Here is a 16,846-nt window from a genome sequence, read left to right as displayed (position 1 = left end):
AGTTTTTACACACTTCAGTGTCACTGCTAGGCTGGGAGTGGACGTCTGCATGGGCATAAAATTACACCCTGATCCTGACTCAAAACCCTGACTTTGAGAACTCAGCAAATCGTTAGAAACTTTGGAGAAAAATGTAGTATTAAAGCTTGTTCCCTGTAGAGGATGTGTAAACCTTTTCTTGACAGTATGTTGATACATACAAGCTGGTATTTCACACGTCTATATTACACTAACAGTGTTTATCGTCAGTATATTTTTGTAGAATTACCGATCATACCCGTCAGTGATCAGCATCCTACCCTCCTCTGATCAGCTGCTACAGCAGAAATGCTTCATATACATCAGGAGATAACGTCCTTCTGATGAGCTGATCCATATTGTGCCTCATTCCAAAAGCGGTCCAGGCTTAAACAACTTCAGTGTGAATGGGTGGGGCTAAAGTGTTGTAGGCTGAGTAGGAGGATGTGTGATCCAGCCAAATGCAGGTCTGTTTTCAGAAACTGACCACTGATGAGAGGAAAGAGGATGACCAACACGGACTACGCATCATCAGATGAGCTGTGGTCTCTAGCTGTATACCACCAAGATGGGGTTTCTAATGATGTGGCCACTGAGCTTATTTTATATTTTATTCAAGACCACCATGTGGTACGTGTGTCCCCCCCACAGCATTGATAAATGCAGCGTCTTTCCTCTAGCAGTGAGCTGGTGTGAGTGGCACTGGGGCACTGAGGTCACTCTGTCTCTGTAGTGCTGCGAGTAGCCGCTGACAGCCATGTTCCTCCAGGAAAAACAAGCCTTCAGTACTTTCATGTGTTTGCATGTGACTGACAGCGGCTGGCCCACACACTCACCTCATGCCCTGTTCCAGTGCACAGCAGTCCTGTACTGCTCTCATACACACACACACACACACACACACACACACACACCCACACACACACTTCTCACAGGCTCCTGAGGTCACCACAGCCATTTATAGCTCAGGTCATAAAGAGAAGCATAAAAACTGCATAAAATCTCACTGGTCATTTCCAGAAGTGATAATATTTAACAGCATTAGTTCATTTTAATTCATTATTTTCTTGCTTACTTCATGACGTGCAGCAGAGGTGAGCTGTGACCTGTAGAGTTTGATAAATGTCAAAACTCACCCACCTATGGCTCACGTTCACAGTCAGTGGTGTGTCTAGGTTCCAGATGGAGCTGTAAAATGATGCAACTCTATATCTTAATATTGAGTTCATTGAACATTAAATAACAAGTTACTAGAGAATAGTGTGTGTTTTACATTTGTGAACTTATTATCTGAACATTAAAAGTCAACTAGGTTACCATATTAAGTTGCCTGATTGATTGATTCCCCCATTAGCTCAGAATTATGTTGGTAGTTAATGTGATGTGTAAGGCCTTCAGAAGTGCAGCTCCTGAAGTCTTGCCCAACAGGAAAGCTGCTTGCTTGGCTGTATCTACCTTTACACCGCAGGAATAAAAATCCTGATTGCCCAGTTTTCCATTCCATACTTTTAGCCTTTTTATTGCCAACCAAAACTTATTAATGAAATAAGAGTATTACTACGCAACTCGCAGGGTATAAATACAACATTGATGATGATTCTGTTGAATGACAATGGCTTCGAAAGCCCTGAGGAAACCCCTCTAACTGTTAGATCATAGTGACCATTTTCTTTATCCATTGTTATTCTGTGTATGGACTCCTCAGATCTTCTCTTTGATATTCCACGGATCTCCACTGTCTGCCTTTAATACTTCCCTTTATCTTTTTTTTCTTTTCTTTTCAGTAAGTAAGTAAGAATTTATTTATAAAGCACTCTAAAAACAACCTGAGTTGATCAAAGTGCTGTACATAAAATCAATCCCCAGGACACCCTGGGTTAAGAACAATAAAACAAATAAAATGCGTAACGAAAGTAACATGTGAAAAAGAGCTTAGAAGAAAGAGAGAAAGAAAACTAGCAGCACCTCACATCACTACAGTCTCCTGCTATTCAAATGCAAGTTTGTAAAAGTATGTTTTTAGACCTGATTTAAACACAGCCATAGAAGTGGCTTGGCGAATATCGGGCGGAAGACTGTTCCAAAGTCTCGGAGCATAAACCGCAAATGCACGATCACCTTTAAGTTTCAGCCGAGTCCTGGAACAGTCAGCAAGTTCTGAGAAGATGATCTAAGAGAACGTTGACAGGTTGAGGGTGTTAGCAGGTCTGTAATATAAGAGGGGGCAAAACAAAAAGCAAAAGTGTTTAGTATTGGTGTTTCTCTCTCATCCAGCCTGTATGTGGATTACTACACACATTAAGACCAGATATATGCGCAGGTACTTCAGTGCTCTGTAAATCATTTGAAGGGCCAATATCAGCGTTTAATTATTTGTAATCTTTCTTTATCGGAAGACAGAGAACACATACACAACAAACAATTCAAAGGAATGGCATATTTCTGTTTTAACAGGACTGTAAAATGGTCATTTGCGTGCATTTGTGAGTAAGTACGTATTTTACCCTGCGCCACTTCTGAAACATGAGTGCCTGAGGTTGAACACGTTGCCAAGGACACTTTTATAAGGATGTGACTGAGAAGGCAGATGTACAGCAGCCTTATCAATCTTTCAATGAGGCTGACTACTCTAGATGATGTTAACTAGGGCCATAAACAATGGAATTGCGTTGACAAGTCGTCCACTGAGGAGAAAAGACCACAACCAGGTAGCTGCAGCTTCAGCTCATCTGAAGAGGCAGCCTCTGTTACATATTCAGTAAAAAAAACCTGCTGATTTTCTTCAGCTGGTTTTTAAATGATCAAACATGTTTTTGCATGTTAACTTACGTAAAATCTTTTCCTAACAAATTCAACACAGAGAGATCAGATCAAGTTCTGCTGCTAGTTTTTAAGGCCCTAAATGACCTTAAAGCACCGCTGTCTGTTTATGGTCTAGCTGGTGATCTTAGATTTACAGATCCTGACCTTCAGACACCTTCTGAGAAGTACAGAAAACATGGAGAGACTCATTCAGTTATTCGGCTTTTAAACTGTGGAGCTCAGTTCACCTTTTATTTATTACAATGACAATAAGCGCATCTTATCTTAGACAGTCAAGCTCAGCGCTCACTTTTAAGAAGCATCTAAAAACACATCTCTTTAACTTAGTATTTAATTAAAACTGTACGCCTCGTGGTGCTTATTTTTTAATTTGATCTGGGTCATTTTCATATATAACTCTAAAGTAATGCTTATAATTTCTTGTATTACTGTGTATCTCCTGTCTGTAAAGCACTTTGAGCTGCCAGCAGCATGAAAGATGCTATATAAATAAAAATATTACTATTAATTATTATTCTATGTATTCTGCTGCTGATGTTGAATTATTGTGCTGCTGTTAACACCTAAGAGAGTAGGTCTCCAGCTGAACATTCATTTCTGCCTTATTTTTCCTTGCCTGTCTGTTAACTGGATATCCACTTATGAAGTCTTGCAGATACTTGAATACCAAAATTAGCTGAATGCATTTTAAATCAACTTAAATTACATGTTGCATTTTTTCAGCTCTTAGAAGTCACCGCTTTTGTTATATATGTATATTGGTGATTGCTGGCTCATAAATCCTTGAGTGCACATTCTAAACCTTCAAACCCTTATCGAGTTTGTATTTGTGAAGAGAACAGATTTTACTTTGATTGGATACAGTTACCGTAGAATCAGGCTCCTTTAAACAAACAGAGGCCGTTGATCTAAAATGTAAATCAAACGTGACTGTAATAGCAATTATATAACTCAGTATGTAATTAAGTTATAAAATTTTAATAGTATAGCAAATAGTGTGGGAAATGGTATAGGGGTTTAGGTTTTAGCCTCCGTTTTCATTGTCATTGCAAACAGATACAACCGTCCCATTTGCAGAATGCAGCCCTGTTCCAAATGTGGCCTGAGCGCTTTCCTTTAGCGCATCGAATAAGCAGAGAATTGTGATGAGGCAGGATTCATTACCTTCCTTTTTCCACACATGGTGAGAACAGCCAATCAGTGCTTGGCTCTCTTCTGTTCCACAGTGAAATTGTACAAAATTCATGTGTCACTGCAGGACTGGTGGCAGCTTGAGCCTGTCGGGACGAGTTAGGCATCCACATCGCACAGAAAACTTTTGGCAGTGTTTGTCCTCTGATACTAAACACACTCCTCATGATCCAGAAACTAAAGGATTTGGGACTGTTGACTGCTAAAATAGTGAGAAGCCAAAAATATATTAAGAACACTTTCTGTGAAGCCCATAAACCACTATGAATGCACTTTTTCTAACTTGTTTGTAATGCTTTGTAAGCGTATTTATAAAGTCTAATAATGCTTTATAAGGCTAGAATAATGAACTTGAATTGGTTCTTTGTTGACTTTGTTGTGAAGCATTTTGGATGTGCATAATTATGAAACACCTATAATACATATTAACAGTTATTAAAACAGCACAGACATTTAAAATGCATCATCAAGTTCCTCAGATAAGTTTTCAAGTATGCTTACAAAGCATTGTTACCAAATTACAAAGAGTTATTAGCACATTTATTACATTAACTGTTAATGATTGAGTTGCATAGAGAAAGTTACTGAAACTGTAAAGTTACCCATACAGAAAAGATTACAATACTAGAATAGAATTCACAACCATTTGTCTCTGTTTGCACACTGTGGAATTTAACCCATCCATGCAGTGAAACACCCACATACATGCACACTAGTGAACACACACACTAGGGGCCAGTGAGCACACTTGCACGGAGCGGTGGGCAGCCCTATCCACGGCAATTGGGGTTAGGTGTCTTGCTCAAGGGCACTTCAGTCATGGACTGTCAGCCAAGGGGATCGAAATGGCAATCTTCCAGTCACAGGGCTGGTTCCCTAACCTCCAGCCCACGACTGCCCCCAGAATGGTGATGTAATATATTTGTGTTGCAGTGATTGACAGAATAAGGTTGTGAAAACATTATTAATACAAACAATGCAACATCAAAGTTTGAATGAACAAAAAAAGGAAATGACGCTTCTTTCATACGTATTTTGCAGAACCTCACAAAAAAATGAAGAACAACATAATGCTGTAGACTTTAATGCTGCAACTCAATGGTGCTGATAGGTCAGTGTTTAACAACGTGGTGGAAACAGTTATTTTACAATTTATACAATAATACAGATGGTTTTGTAGCATGAAGTCTAACAGCATTCAGCTGGCAGGGAGTAAAACCCCTTTACCCAATGCTTTGGTCGGACACTGCGTTTCACCTGGTAACAAACTGATTTTAGTCAAATAAATTATTCGTTTAAAGTGTAAAGTAACAGTCCATGTGTTATTATTGAATGAACAAATCCAGTATTCTTCACAAGCGTCCAGTCGGCCTCTGCCCTTCTCTGTATTTCACAGTGTGAGTTCAGAGGCTCTGCTGCTGTTGTCTTCTAACAGAATGTTCTGCTCTGTGTCGGATGATCTCTGCAGGTTGGATGATCGATGCGGACAGCAGACCCAAGTTTAAGGAGCTGGCTGCCGAGTTCTGCAGGATGGCCCGAGACCCGCAGCGCTACCTGGTCATCCAGGTAACAAACCAGCTCATACTGAAACTAATAAAGCAAAGATGGTGATGATGAAGAGGAGGATGAAGGTTATCTAAGTCAAGTGTTTTGTCAGAACACTTCCACATGGACTACCATTCTAAAGTTGCATGTGTTCCTCAGGGCGATGACCGGATGAAGCTGCCCAGTCCCAATGACAGTAAGTTTTTCCAGAGTTTGCTGGATGAGGAGGAGCTGGAGGACCTGATGGATGCGGAGGAGTACCTGGTTCCTCATGCCTTCAACATCCCTCCACTAACGTACACCACCCGCTCACGGGTCGACTCCAACCGGGTGAGACAGAAAACTCAGTCAGGCGCACTCAGACACACTGTACACTGTCCACAATTCTGGAGTCATCTGGTCATCCAAATCTTTTCTGTTATTTTACATAGGATAATAAAGTGTTCATTAAGCATTAATTACTAATTAGTTACTGATTGAGTGATTACACTAGTACCTGTTTTGTTTGTTGTTAGTTCATAGCTTAATTACACATGTAATACCTGTGTAGTGCTAATGAACTGAGCATGTTTACTCATATAAAGTAGCGACATGAGAACAAGGCAGTGATTATGAGTCACTCCCATTAATTATGTTAATTAATCCGCTGATTTATCTTTGTCTTCCTTCACTGTGCACTTGTGTGGAACACAGTTCTTGGGCTTTACTGGACACTTTCCTTCATCTCCACATATTCAGCTGCCTCACTGTGCACATTTTCACCATTAATGACTCCTCACTTCATATTACTTCACTTTTAATTACTACCCGTCATGTATGGAATGAGCAGGGAGGCTGGATGTAAGTGCGAGCAGACTTTAATAACCAAAACAAACAAAATACAACGTTCAACATAACTAACTAGGTAGGGAAAGAACCACTACATCAGACAGAGTGACGAGTAGACCAGACAAACACTGACTGAAGCAAAGGGCTTGATAAAGACTAGAACGAATGGGGAACACCTGGGAGAGGAAGGAGACAGGGAGTACAGACAGGTGAGGATGCTAATAGGGAAGGCGAGGAAAGGGCGGAGCCAAGAACCAAAACAAAAACACAAGCACATGGCAGAAAGTACATGGCTACAAAACAGAGAAAGTAACAGGAACAAGGGGAACCGTGACACTACTGTATATGTCCTTCCAAGTAACGTGATGATCTTCACTAGTAAAACACTGATTATACTACACAGTCCTGATTAACAGTAGGACCTTAAGTGGACATCCTGGACATCCTAAAACACAGGCTGCTTGTTCAAATCTGTCTATAGACAGTTGGTCGTATAAGCAACAGAATGAAACATGCACACATTGACATTCTCAGTGGTCTCAAATTTTAGAACATCAATGTAAGAGAGAAATTTATTTAAAATTTATTTTGTGCATTTGCCTGCTTTGTGACGCAGTTTTAAATTCAAGTGAATGTCTCAAAACATTCTGAATGCTCTGTACAAGAGACTAAAACACTCTACATCACATTAGTAAAAACTAGGCTTGTGGTCAAGAGCTAGAGCTGAGACCAGTCAGGACTGGGAGGGGCCAGTCGTGACACTTACTGATTTTTCTGTTAGCTAGCTATGTTTATATTGTCACTGCAGTCAAAACCAAAACTAAGGAATTACAGCAGTGACTATGCAGCTGACTGTGTTACTACCATTCTGTGCTGTTTGCCTTGAATGAAGCTTTGAAGCCCAACAACTGAAACGGTTACCTGGAGACTAAAGATAGTGAATATGTATCTAAACCTGTCGAACTGAGACAGAACTCAAGTTTTCAGCTTCCTCTCTTCAGCCTGACATCCAGCACTCGGTAGCTACCAAATCAGCCTTCTCATTAAGTGATCCGATGGCTGAAATCCGTGGACGTTTTCTTTTTTTTTTCCCTTTTGATATTTAATAATAATTCAGCTTCCAGTTACCTCAAACAGGGGCATCACACTCGGCTGGTCTCAACGACAATTTCTAAGTCCACTTCGTCCCGAGACCGGGACCAAATGAGACAGAGACTGAGACCACCAGTTTTTGCTCTCAAGACCAGACTTGAGTACTGCAATACCTGTAAAAACACTCTGAGAAAAATGGAATGAGTTTACAGAGAAATCTTTAAATCTCAGAAATCTCATCTTGGCTGAGCAGCTGTTTTGTTTAATTTCATGACTGTGTTTTGCAACATAAAAGTGACAAAAAACACAGTGTTGAACTTAAATGGCTCGAGACACTTTATATCTGCTTACTGTCTAATATCACTGTTCTGTTTATTTCTTTTTGTGTGATTTTAGTGACTTTATTCAATACTTGCTGTTTCCATCAAGTCCTTTTTATTTGTTATGTCAAGATACACACAAAATATTTGGACAGAAGCTCAGCTGATGGATGATAGCTGTTCTGGCACTTTGAGGTGCTTTTTATACATACACGTGTTTCACCTGAAGTCTGTATACACGGAATTTGATCTTTTCAGTGCAAAATTACAAGCTAGTATTTTCACTGAATACATAAATCCATATCAGACTGAACTGAATAAGACCTGAAAATGTATCTCATTCGAACATGAAGCTTTGCATTTGTACAGTTGTCTCTGTCTGTCCAAATTTGTCCATTCGGAATTCTCATCTGGGAAAAAGCTATAGAACCGAGGTGCTAGAATCAAGTTATTGCTGAATGTTGAATACAACAAAACTCAAAAATCAACTTCTACTCAGGTGACCTATTCCCAATTTCCAGGAATAATGATTTCTTTGCCCTCTCTATTCCAAACCTCAAATCGGCCGCCTCCAGAAACAGGCAGGCTGAGTTCTCACTCCATGACAAATTTGGACCCAATCAATCACGTCTGTCTTGTAGCACTCTTCAGAGGGAGCACAGAGGACCCTCCAGTGTTCAAATCGTTCACTTTTCCTACTGAAACACGGACAAGGACAAGAGGTCAGACATGCTGACAAACTCTCTCTCTCTCTCTCTCTCTCTCTATTTCTCTCTCTCTCTCTATTTCTCAAATCACACATCAGATTTTATGTCATTCACCAGGAATTTGCATAGTTGGGAAAACTCCTTTGCATTTTAATGCACTTTCAGATTTCATGGTCTTGATGTATTCCTTTATTATTTCAGTGAATCTGCTCTGTTTACCATCTGTGATTTGGCCTGGATTGAGTTTTGTAATGGATCTCTCTCCTTTTTCAGCCCGACCTTGAGTGGATTGGCACTGGTTGTAGTTCTTTCCCTGTTTAACCCTTTGAGAGCTTGACAATTATTACTTTTATTTAGCTGTACTGTCAAATGTAATGATGTAATTACATAAGTAAATTTGTATTATTATACAGTTAATTACACTTACATCCGATTAATTTTCTGCACTTCTGCCTTTTTTTGTTTTCTTTTTCTGTCAAAAACTCTCTGTTTGCCAAGGTGTTGCTTAGCCATAGCTATGCTATCCCAGGTAGTTGTTAGGGTGTTGCTAAGGTGTTTTTATGCTATTCCAGGTGGTTGCTAGGGTGTTGCTTAGCCATTGCTATGCTATCCCAGGTGGTTGCCAGGGTGTTGCTAATCTGTTGCTGTGCTATCCCAGGTGGATGCTAGGGTTTTTGTAGGCCATTGCTATGCTGTCCTAGATGGTTATTAAGGTGTTGTTAAGCCATTACTACTAGGTGGTCTACTAGTTGTCCTAGGTGGTTGCTAGGGTGTTGCTTAGCTTTTGCTATCATATCCCAGGTGATTGCTAAGGCATTGCTAAGCTGTTGCTATGGTATTCCAGGTGATTGCTAAGGTGTTTGTAGGCCATTGCTGTGCTGACCTAGATGGTTGCTAAGGTGTTTCTAGGCCATTGCTATGTTATGAGTCAGAAAAAATACCAGATTTAATGCTAACAGTCACCATAAAAGGTTAAACAAAAGTAGATGTATGCTAATGTGGTCCATAGATCTCGACAGACATCCCACCAGCTCCCTCTAGCAGATGTTCCTGTTGCAACGCTGATGACCAGTGTTCATTGATGTCATTTGCTGTTAGTTTTGAATGAGGAGAATAAAGATTTGAGTCATTTTACTCAGTTTGGAGATTTCCCTGCTCTAGCGTGTTGTATGCATTACTCTAACATCCTGTATATGTCAGACACAATCAGTAGTCTACTAGATCTTTAGTCCGTGCAGTTTTATCATAGGCTTTAAAACATCAATCATTTTCTTATCTCTCTGAGCGCCTCACGGTTAATCTTTCTTGTACACTTGTCTTACTTGTGTCCAACACTGTCCGGTGTGGCCCAGAGGAGGCTCTCATTTTGATTCTTGGTTTCTCTCAGTGGTTCCTTCTCATGCTCTTAGTGAGTTTCTCCTTTGGAGTCTTGGTCCCTCTCAATGTGTTTTTTCCTCATGCTCTCTGGGAGTTTTTCCTGACAGTTTCCCTTGGGGATGCTCATTAGGGGGCTGGACCTGCATTTCTGGAAAGCAGCTGTGGGAAATGTCTCTTGTAACAAGGATACTCAGTGTGATTGATATAGAGCTGCGGTCATCTTCACAGCCTAGCAGAAGAACTGCAAATGCAGGAACATTGAATGTATCTTACATTCCTGTACTTATGTAGAGTTTTGGGCCTCTTACTTCATGCACACACAGATTTGAGACTGCAGACGTGTGCACTCATGAACTCCTGCAGGTGTAGGATTGAGCCAGTTTCCTCCCTTTCAGTGATGTACACAGAAGCTACACTTTAGAAGGGGTTGTTTTAGAGTTCTTAGGTAGGCAAATATGCTGAACCATTACAACTCAAAGCACCTTTTGAATGCTTGCTTGGTTATTTTCATGGCTAAAAGATTTTTCTCCATTAGGGAGGGCCTTTTGTGTAGAATTCCTTAAAAAATCATTTGTTTTACCCCTCTATTCATTACTGATGCTATTTTAGTACTGCATGGAACTGTTTTTACTAAGAGTGTACTAATAGCTCTCACTTGGAAAATTCAGCCTGCTAAATGTGAGTGAGTGAGTTACAAGCCAGATACATACGGTACCGAAAAACATTATACAAATACAATGGAGCCAAATTTGACTTAATTACATTAGCACATCTGATAAACGAATGATGAGTTGACTCATGTGTGTTTAAGCATCAAACGTCCTCTCCTCCAGGACCACATCTGCGCTCCTCTGGCTTAGAGCATGAACTGTGATTTTATGAAAATGTACCTTCCCCAAAATAATCTCTGCTATATTTCTCTAAGGAAAACAGTTGCTCCTATTTGCTCAGAGTGACCTCCAAAGCGATTGATGTTTTAGGATTTCAGTAGTAGCCTTCAGATTCTCTGTTCTAGCAGGTAAAGTGCTTTTCTCTCACTCTCTGTCCGTGGAGACTGAGATCCCCACACGGTTTCCCAGGCTGCCTCTCTGGTGGCACTTTCATTACGAGGGCTAGTCTGTGTAAATATCAGGGTCTTCACTCAAGCGAAGGTGATGTTTGCTCATAGACAGCCAGTCCAGGCTGGGTGTTTACTCTGAGCCCCAAGGCCATTGGCTTATTAACTCTTAACATCCATGACGTCAACAAAACAGTGGAGTCAGTGGGTGCAAGATGTGTGTGAGGACGTATTTAGCTCTTTGTGGGGACTGAATAAGACATTTGTTAATTTTTGTTGATTTTAGGAGTCAAAAAGGTGAAAGTCAAAAACACGTCCTCTGTGATGAACAAACATAAATATGGAATTTTTCTGTTAGATTTTTCTGCACAATTTCTATTCATTTGCTGAGATTTAAATATTGCCCAATCTTTTGTTTACAACTGTACAGCTCTGTTCGCCATTCCAAGCACTTCCTAATAGTTATTTAAAAGCTGTGACATTACACAGGATGAGCATATTAGAATTATTGTACACATTTATCTAAAACCAGATTAGTTTTATATTGTTTAAAACATTGATTCCGTCAACTGTGTTGAACAAGTAACATCTGGGGTCAACAAATGTGTCTGCGTCTCAAATTAGATATTTCATGGTGTTTTGAATGATGTTTTTGTGATCATGTTGTCCAGAAATACAGTTTAGACACAAATACAGAATAAATCTGTATATAGAAGATCATTTTACTGACTATTTCATTTATACATTCCACTACTTTTGTGAGCCTAAGACTTTCATAAACCCACTTCAAGCCCCAAAACATTTCGTCCACATGAGTAAAGCTATGTTTTAAAGGAGATAGTACTGGATTTCATTTTATCACCTTTTGGGTCCAACCATCTCTTTACCCAGTGTTCCAGGTCAAAAAGGTTAAAAAGTCATTACAGAGAGAGGTGAGATTGTTCTGAACAATATATTTAAGTATATATTTAAGAATGTATGCAAAAATCAAGAAGATGCCCTCAGACCACAGAGGGATAATCTTGAAGTTGATCCCATCAGTAAAAGTTTTAAATTAGATCACTCAAAATTATAACATGGAATGGTTTCAGATACACTGGCTGATGCCAGAGAGCTTGATTTCCAGTAGATGTGAGATAAGCTTTTATCCTCAAATGTAATTTATAAAACACATTCATGGCAGAGGGATACATGCAGGGTGTAAAAAGGCAAAATAGTCCCAATAAAAGTTTTTTTTATTTTTTATTTTCCACCTTTTTACCATCAGTTACCATCAGCATCTTTACATATAAAAACTCAGTGTATGGATTCAGTGGTGGTTTTGGATAGTGAAAGCTATATTTATGCTGGATCCCTAATTTGAATCACCACCACTGTAAAAATAAGTTTCTCTGAAAACCGTTACATACCAAACTCAATGGCATTGTTTACATCTCACAGACTGGATTATGCATTGACACTGAAAAACCAGTTTAAAGTTAAATTTGTAATAAAAAAATATAACAATAGTTATATTGTTAATAGCTCTTGGCATAATAAAAGTCTCTGCATTCTCCCTTCTCTGCGCTCACACACTCCTCTTCCTCCTCTGTGCTCAGAGCTAACCACCAGCGCCATTTTGCATTCTAGTGGCTGTTTTGTTTTGCTCTAAATGGGCGAGAAGACGGAGGGAGCCTTATGAATATCAATGAGTCGCATCAATCCTTCAGAGCCTCCGCGGAACATGACAGACGTCTTTCCGCTGGAGTTTGCCGTCTAAACTCTGCTCAGGGAGAACAAAACGGAGCCAAAATGCACAAAGCGGATCCGAATATTAACTCAGATTCAGTCTGCACTAATGCGGAGGGCATTGAAAGCCTTTCTTTCTTCAAGTGAAAGGTTATTTTCACATCCCAGCTTTCATTTGGCAATCAACTCACAAGTGTACAAGGATTTAATTGGAACGACCAGTTACAACCGTGCCTTCCTATGAACACTCATCTGTTCTTCTAGCAGTCGAATTATTTAACAGTAAATTAGGAAACACTTGAGTCGCACAGCTTTGAATTGCAGCTGTCTTTATCGTGATAATTTGTATCAGCGACTGTTGTGTGGCCGGTATGTTTTCTCTCTTTGTCGCACACAGTATTTTTGTCTCATTTCACTGCTGCTGTGCAATTTACTGTCTGCTAGCTCATAGCTAATGTAAATAGGTTGATGGTTGAGTCTTTGTGCTGTAATGCATAGTGTCCTGCTATGGGTGAGCTCCGGTATCACTGGGTAGTCGTAAAAACATATACACGCTTAGCTTAAAGCCCCAGCAGGTGGTTTCAGAACAGCTAAGTGACCCCTTTAAAACACTGCAACACCCTATGGATGCAGGCACCACTGAAAAGTGCTTTTGTTTGTGTTTGCACTGATGAAAGTGGCTTCTGGGGCCAAATGGTTATGTTGAAACAATAATTACTGCACGGTGGTTTTAGTATACGCTCATAAATAAAGGTGGAGGAGGGAGGCAACAGAAAAACCACCTTTAACTCCTTACACTCTGAGAAAAAGTTACTAAAAGTTACTAAAGTTACTAAAAAGTTACCAAAAAAGTTACTAAAAAATTACTAAAGTTACACTCTGAGAAAAAAGTTACTATAATTACTGCATGGTGGTTTTAGTATACGCTCTTATAAATAAAGGTGCCAAAGGGTTCTTTGGAGGGAGGCAACAGAAAAACCACCTTTAACTCCTTTCACTCTGAGAAAAAGTGACTAAAAGTTACTAAAATGTTACTAAAAGTTACTAAAAAGTTGCTAAACTTATACTCTGAGAAAAAGTTACTAAACTGTCACTGGGGCAGTGCTGCTCTTGTCACTGAGGTGGTACCATAAAGGGTACATCTCAGTACCTTTAGTCAAGGACCATAACTGAACCATAATCCACTGAAATTATATTTTGTACTGACCCCACACACCCCGCCTCGCCTCCAGGCTTTTATTTTATTGTTCTGTTTTCAAATATTCTGGTATGAAAAGGTAGGAATACAAACTTTTCACCTGGGAAAACTTATTTACGGTCAGCAATCTGACCTTAAAACCAATGTAGTACCTTTGAGGGAACAGTTTCATTGTTTGTACCTTGATGAATGAAAAATGTACCTGCACAGAACCTTCATTTCTAACAGTGCACATCTTTCAATGGGAATGAATATGCTCACTTTTCTGTTTAGAAAAAGAACGGAAAGCCCTTTGACTCAAACCACACTTGTAAAATAAGTCAAAAGGCAGAAAAGGAAAGTAAAGCTTTGAAGACACAGCCATTGAAAGGTTCTCTAGGGATCCAAATGCAGGTCTTCTGTGGCATCACTGCAAAGAACTGTTTGGGCCCCTACAATATTTATTATGGCTTCCAGGCTTTTCAGGAGATTCACCTTCAGTTTTTCAAAGATATCTTCAGGGATATAGTTCAGTCTTAGAAGTTGGTTGTATTTTCTGCTTCTTGTAATCCCAGGTTTAAATTTAGGCTTATGGGTCCAGAAAACCTAGCACTCATAGAAAAAAGTGGTCCTTCAAGGGTTTCCTAATAAACAGAATGGTTTTATATAGAACCATGAACGCTCAAAGAACCCTTTATATGATTAAATTGTTTATTGCATCATGAAAGTGCTCTTGAGATTGATGGAAAATCTGCTATAGATGGTTCTGGAACATTTTTGAAAGGGTTCTATGTCACACCCAAAAGGGTTCTTCTATTGTTACGATGTCAAGCTTGTTACAGTAGAAGAACCCTTTTCAAAAAGATACTATCTAGCACCATCTTAACTCTTAAAAAAGAGGGTTTTTCAAGGGTACTTAAAGACAGTAAAGACAGTAGTATATAGAACCATGAGCACTCAAAGAATTTACCAAAGGGTTCTTTGCATTGTGAAATGGTTCTATGGATTGATGGAGGATGTGTTGTTTATGGTTCTGTAGAGAACCTTTTTGAAAAGGGCTCTATACAGCTCCAAATTTTTTTTTCTAGCTTCTTCAAGCTTGTTAAAGTAGAAGACCCTTTCTGGTTCTATACAGGATCTTTTAAAACCTTTAAAATCTTCTGTATATAACCATCTACAGCACATTGTACGGAACCTTTTAGCTCACATTCAACCCTTTAGTCATACAGTGGGTTCTCTGAGTGTTTATGGCTCTATACAGTTGGTTCTATACCAACTATATATGGTATCTATATCTTTACTAAAGAACCCTTCTACTAGAGAACCATCTTCTTAAGGAAAAATGTTCTTTACTTTTGATGGAAGATTTCTTCTACTGTAACACGCTTGCCATCATAACAATAGAAGAACCCTTTTGGGAACTATGTAGAACATTTTTCAAAAGGTTTTTTCAAATCAAATCAAATCAAATTTATTTGTCTGGCGCTTTTTACAACTGATGTCACAAAGGAGCTTCACAGAATTTTCAAAAAGCTTCTACATGGTACCATCTACAACACTACCTTCATCTGTCTGAAGAACCCTGTAATAATGCAAAGAACCCATTATCCATACATTGCATGTTTATGGTTTTCTACAGAATTATTTGAATGTTATGTAAGTTCCATAGTTATGAGACTGAGAAACTGAAGTGTGAACCAGCCTAAGGACCTTGTGGGCCTGTGAGTCCAATTGAAGGTCAATTGTAGGTTAAATGGATTAAAATAGAGACTGTATGTGGGTTAACTGGAGGTGAAGGAGTTAAATACAGGCTGTTTTATTATCTCTCGTAAAAGGTTTGATTGTGATAGAAATGTTTACTCTCTTCTCTCTATGCAGAACCAGTTTGCGTATCAGGATGGCAGTTTTGGTATGGAGGAGATGATGGCCACCATACCTAGAGTGGTCGCTGTATCCGCGGTAACCCCAGCCTGTTCCTCCCAGGAGGCATCAGCAGCCCAGCAGAGCGCAGCGGTGCCCCTGGAGGACCCGCGCTGTAACGGCACCCTGAGGAAACAGGCCACGCCCAGGCTCAGCACTGCAGAGGACAGCAGTGGTCAGCGGTACAGCACTGACCCCACCCTACTGCTGAGCGAACGGGCAGCCAGAACTGACAAAGACCAGGATGGATACATGAGCGCAAAGAAGGACAAAAACCCCTCAGGTAATACTCCACCTAGACTGTAGTATAGACACTACACCTGGCCTGGGAGGATGCAGGTACTAAGATTGATCAATTAACCCCCGAACAAGCCAGGTTTTATTACACACTTCTATAACCTAAGAATAGCTCCATTAGTTTGCACTGAAGGCCCTGTAGTTACTGATTAATAAGCCTTAGTATGGAAATAAACCTGGAATTTTAAAGGGTAAAACTTAGAAGTCTACACTCTCAGGAAAAAGGTGTGAAACTCTCACTGGGGCAGTACCCCTCATGTCGCTGGGGTGGTACCATTAAGGTCATTAATCTCAGTACCTTTAGTCAGGGAACATAATTGTACCATAATCTTAGTCATGTTGACTCCACACCCCCCCGCCTCGCCTCCAGGCTTTTATTTTATTGTTCTGTTTTAAAACATTCAGTTATGAAACTTTTCACCTGGAAAAGCTTATGTAAGGTACAAAGTTGGACCCTAAAACAACTGTTGTACCTTTGAGGGAACATTTATAATGTTTTATGTTGATAAGCGAGAAATGTACTTGCATAGAACCTGTAGAGTTAATAACTTTGCTATATTATTTAACTGAAATTACATAATTAATTACATAGTTATTTAGAGTCGTATGTAAAGGTTTGCAAAAAAAAGAAACCCTGGTCATATTACATATTATATAATAATTATAACTAACAAGTGGGTGAAATAGGATATGATTAAATTGGGGATAAAATTGGTATCAAATAAATAAATTATTGTCCTTTAGAAAATCAACAAAACATTTAATT

General features: G+C 39.5%; 1 protein-coding gene across 4 annotated transcripts in view; it reads left to right on the top strand.

Moving 5' to 3' along the window:
- The window catches only part of LOC108433052 (receptor tyrosine-protein kinase erbB-4), a 629,333-nt gene that overhangs the window by 600,915 nt on the left and 11,572 nt on the right, over positions 1 to 16,846 (top strand). For all 4 annotated transcript variants that reach the window (XM_017707323.2, XM_037539223.1, XM_037539222.1 and 1 more), the window contains 3 exons: positions 5,501 to 5,598; positions 5,737 to 5,907; positions 15,742 to 16,066. In XM_017707323.2, coding sequence (XP_017562812.1) covers positions 5,501 to 5,598; positions 5,737 to 5,907; positions 15,742 to 16,066 — 594 coding nt within the window. The remainder of the gene's footprint in view (positions 1 to 5,500; positions 5,599 to 5,736; positions 5,908 to 15,741; positions 16,067 to 16,846) is intronic.

The sequence above is a fragment of the Pygocentrus nattereri genome, chromosome 6, assembly GCF_015220715.1.
Source record: "Pygocentrus nattereri isolate fPygNat1 chromosome 6, fPygNat1.pri, whole genome shotgun sequence".
In the NCBI taxonomy this organism is placed as follows: domain Eukaryota; kingdom Metazoa; phylum Chordata; class Actinopteri; order Characiformes; family Serrasalmidae; genus Pygocentrus; species Pygocentrus nattereri.
The sequence above is the reverse complement of the archived record's forward strand: the minus strand, read 5'-3'. Positions and strand labels throughout refer to the sequence as shown.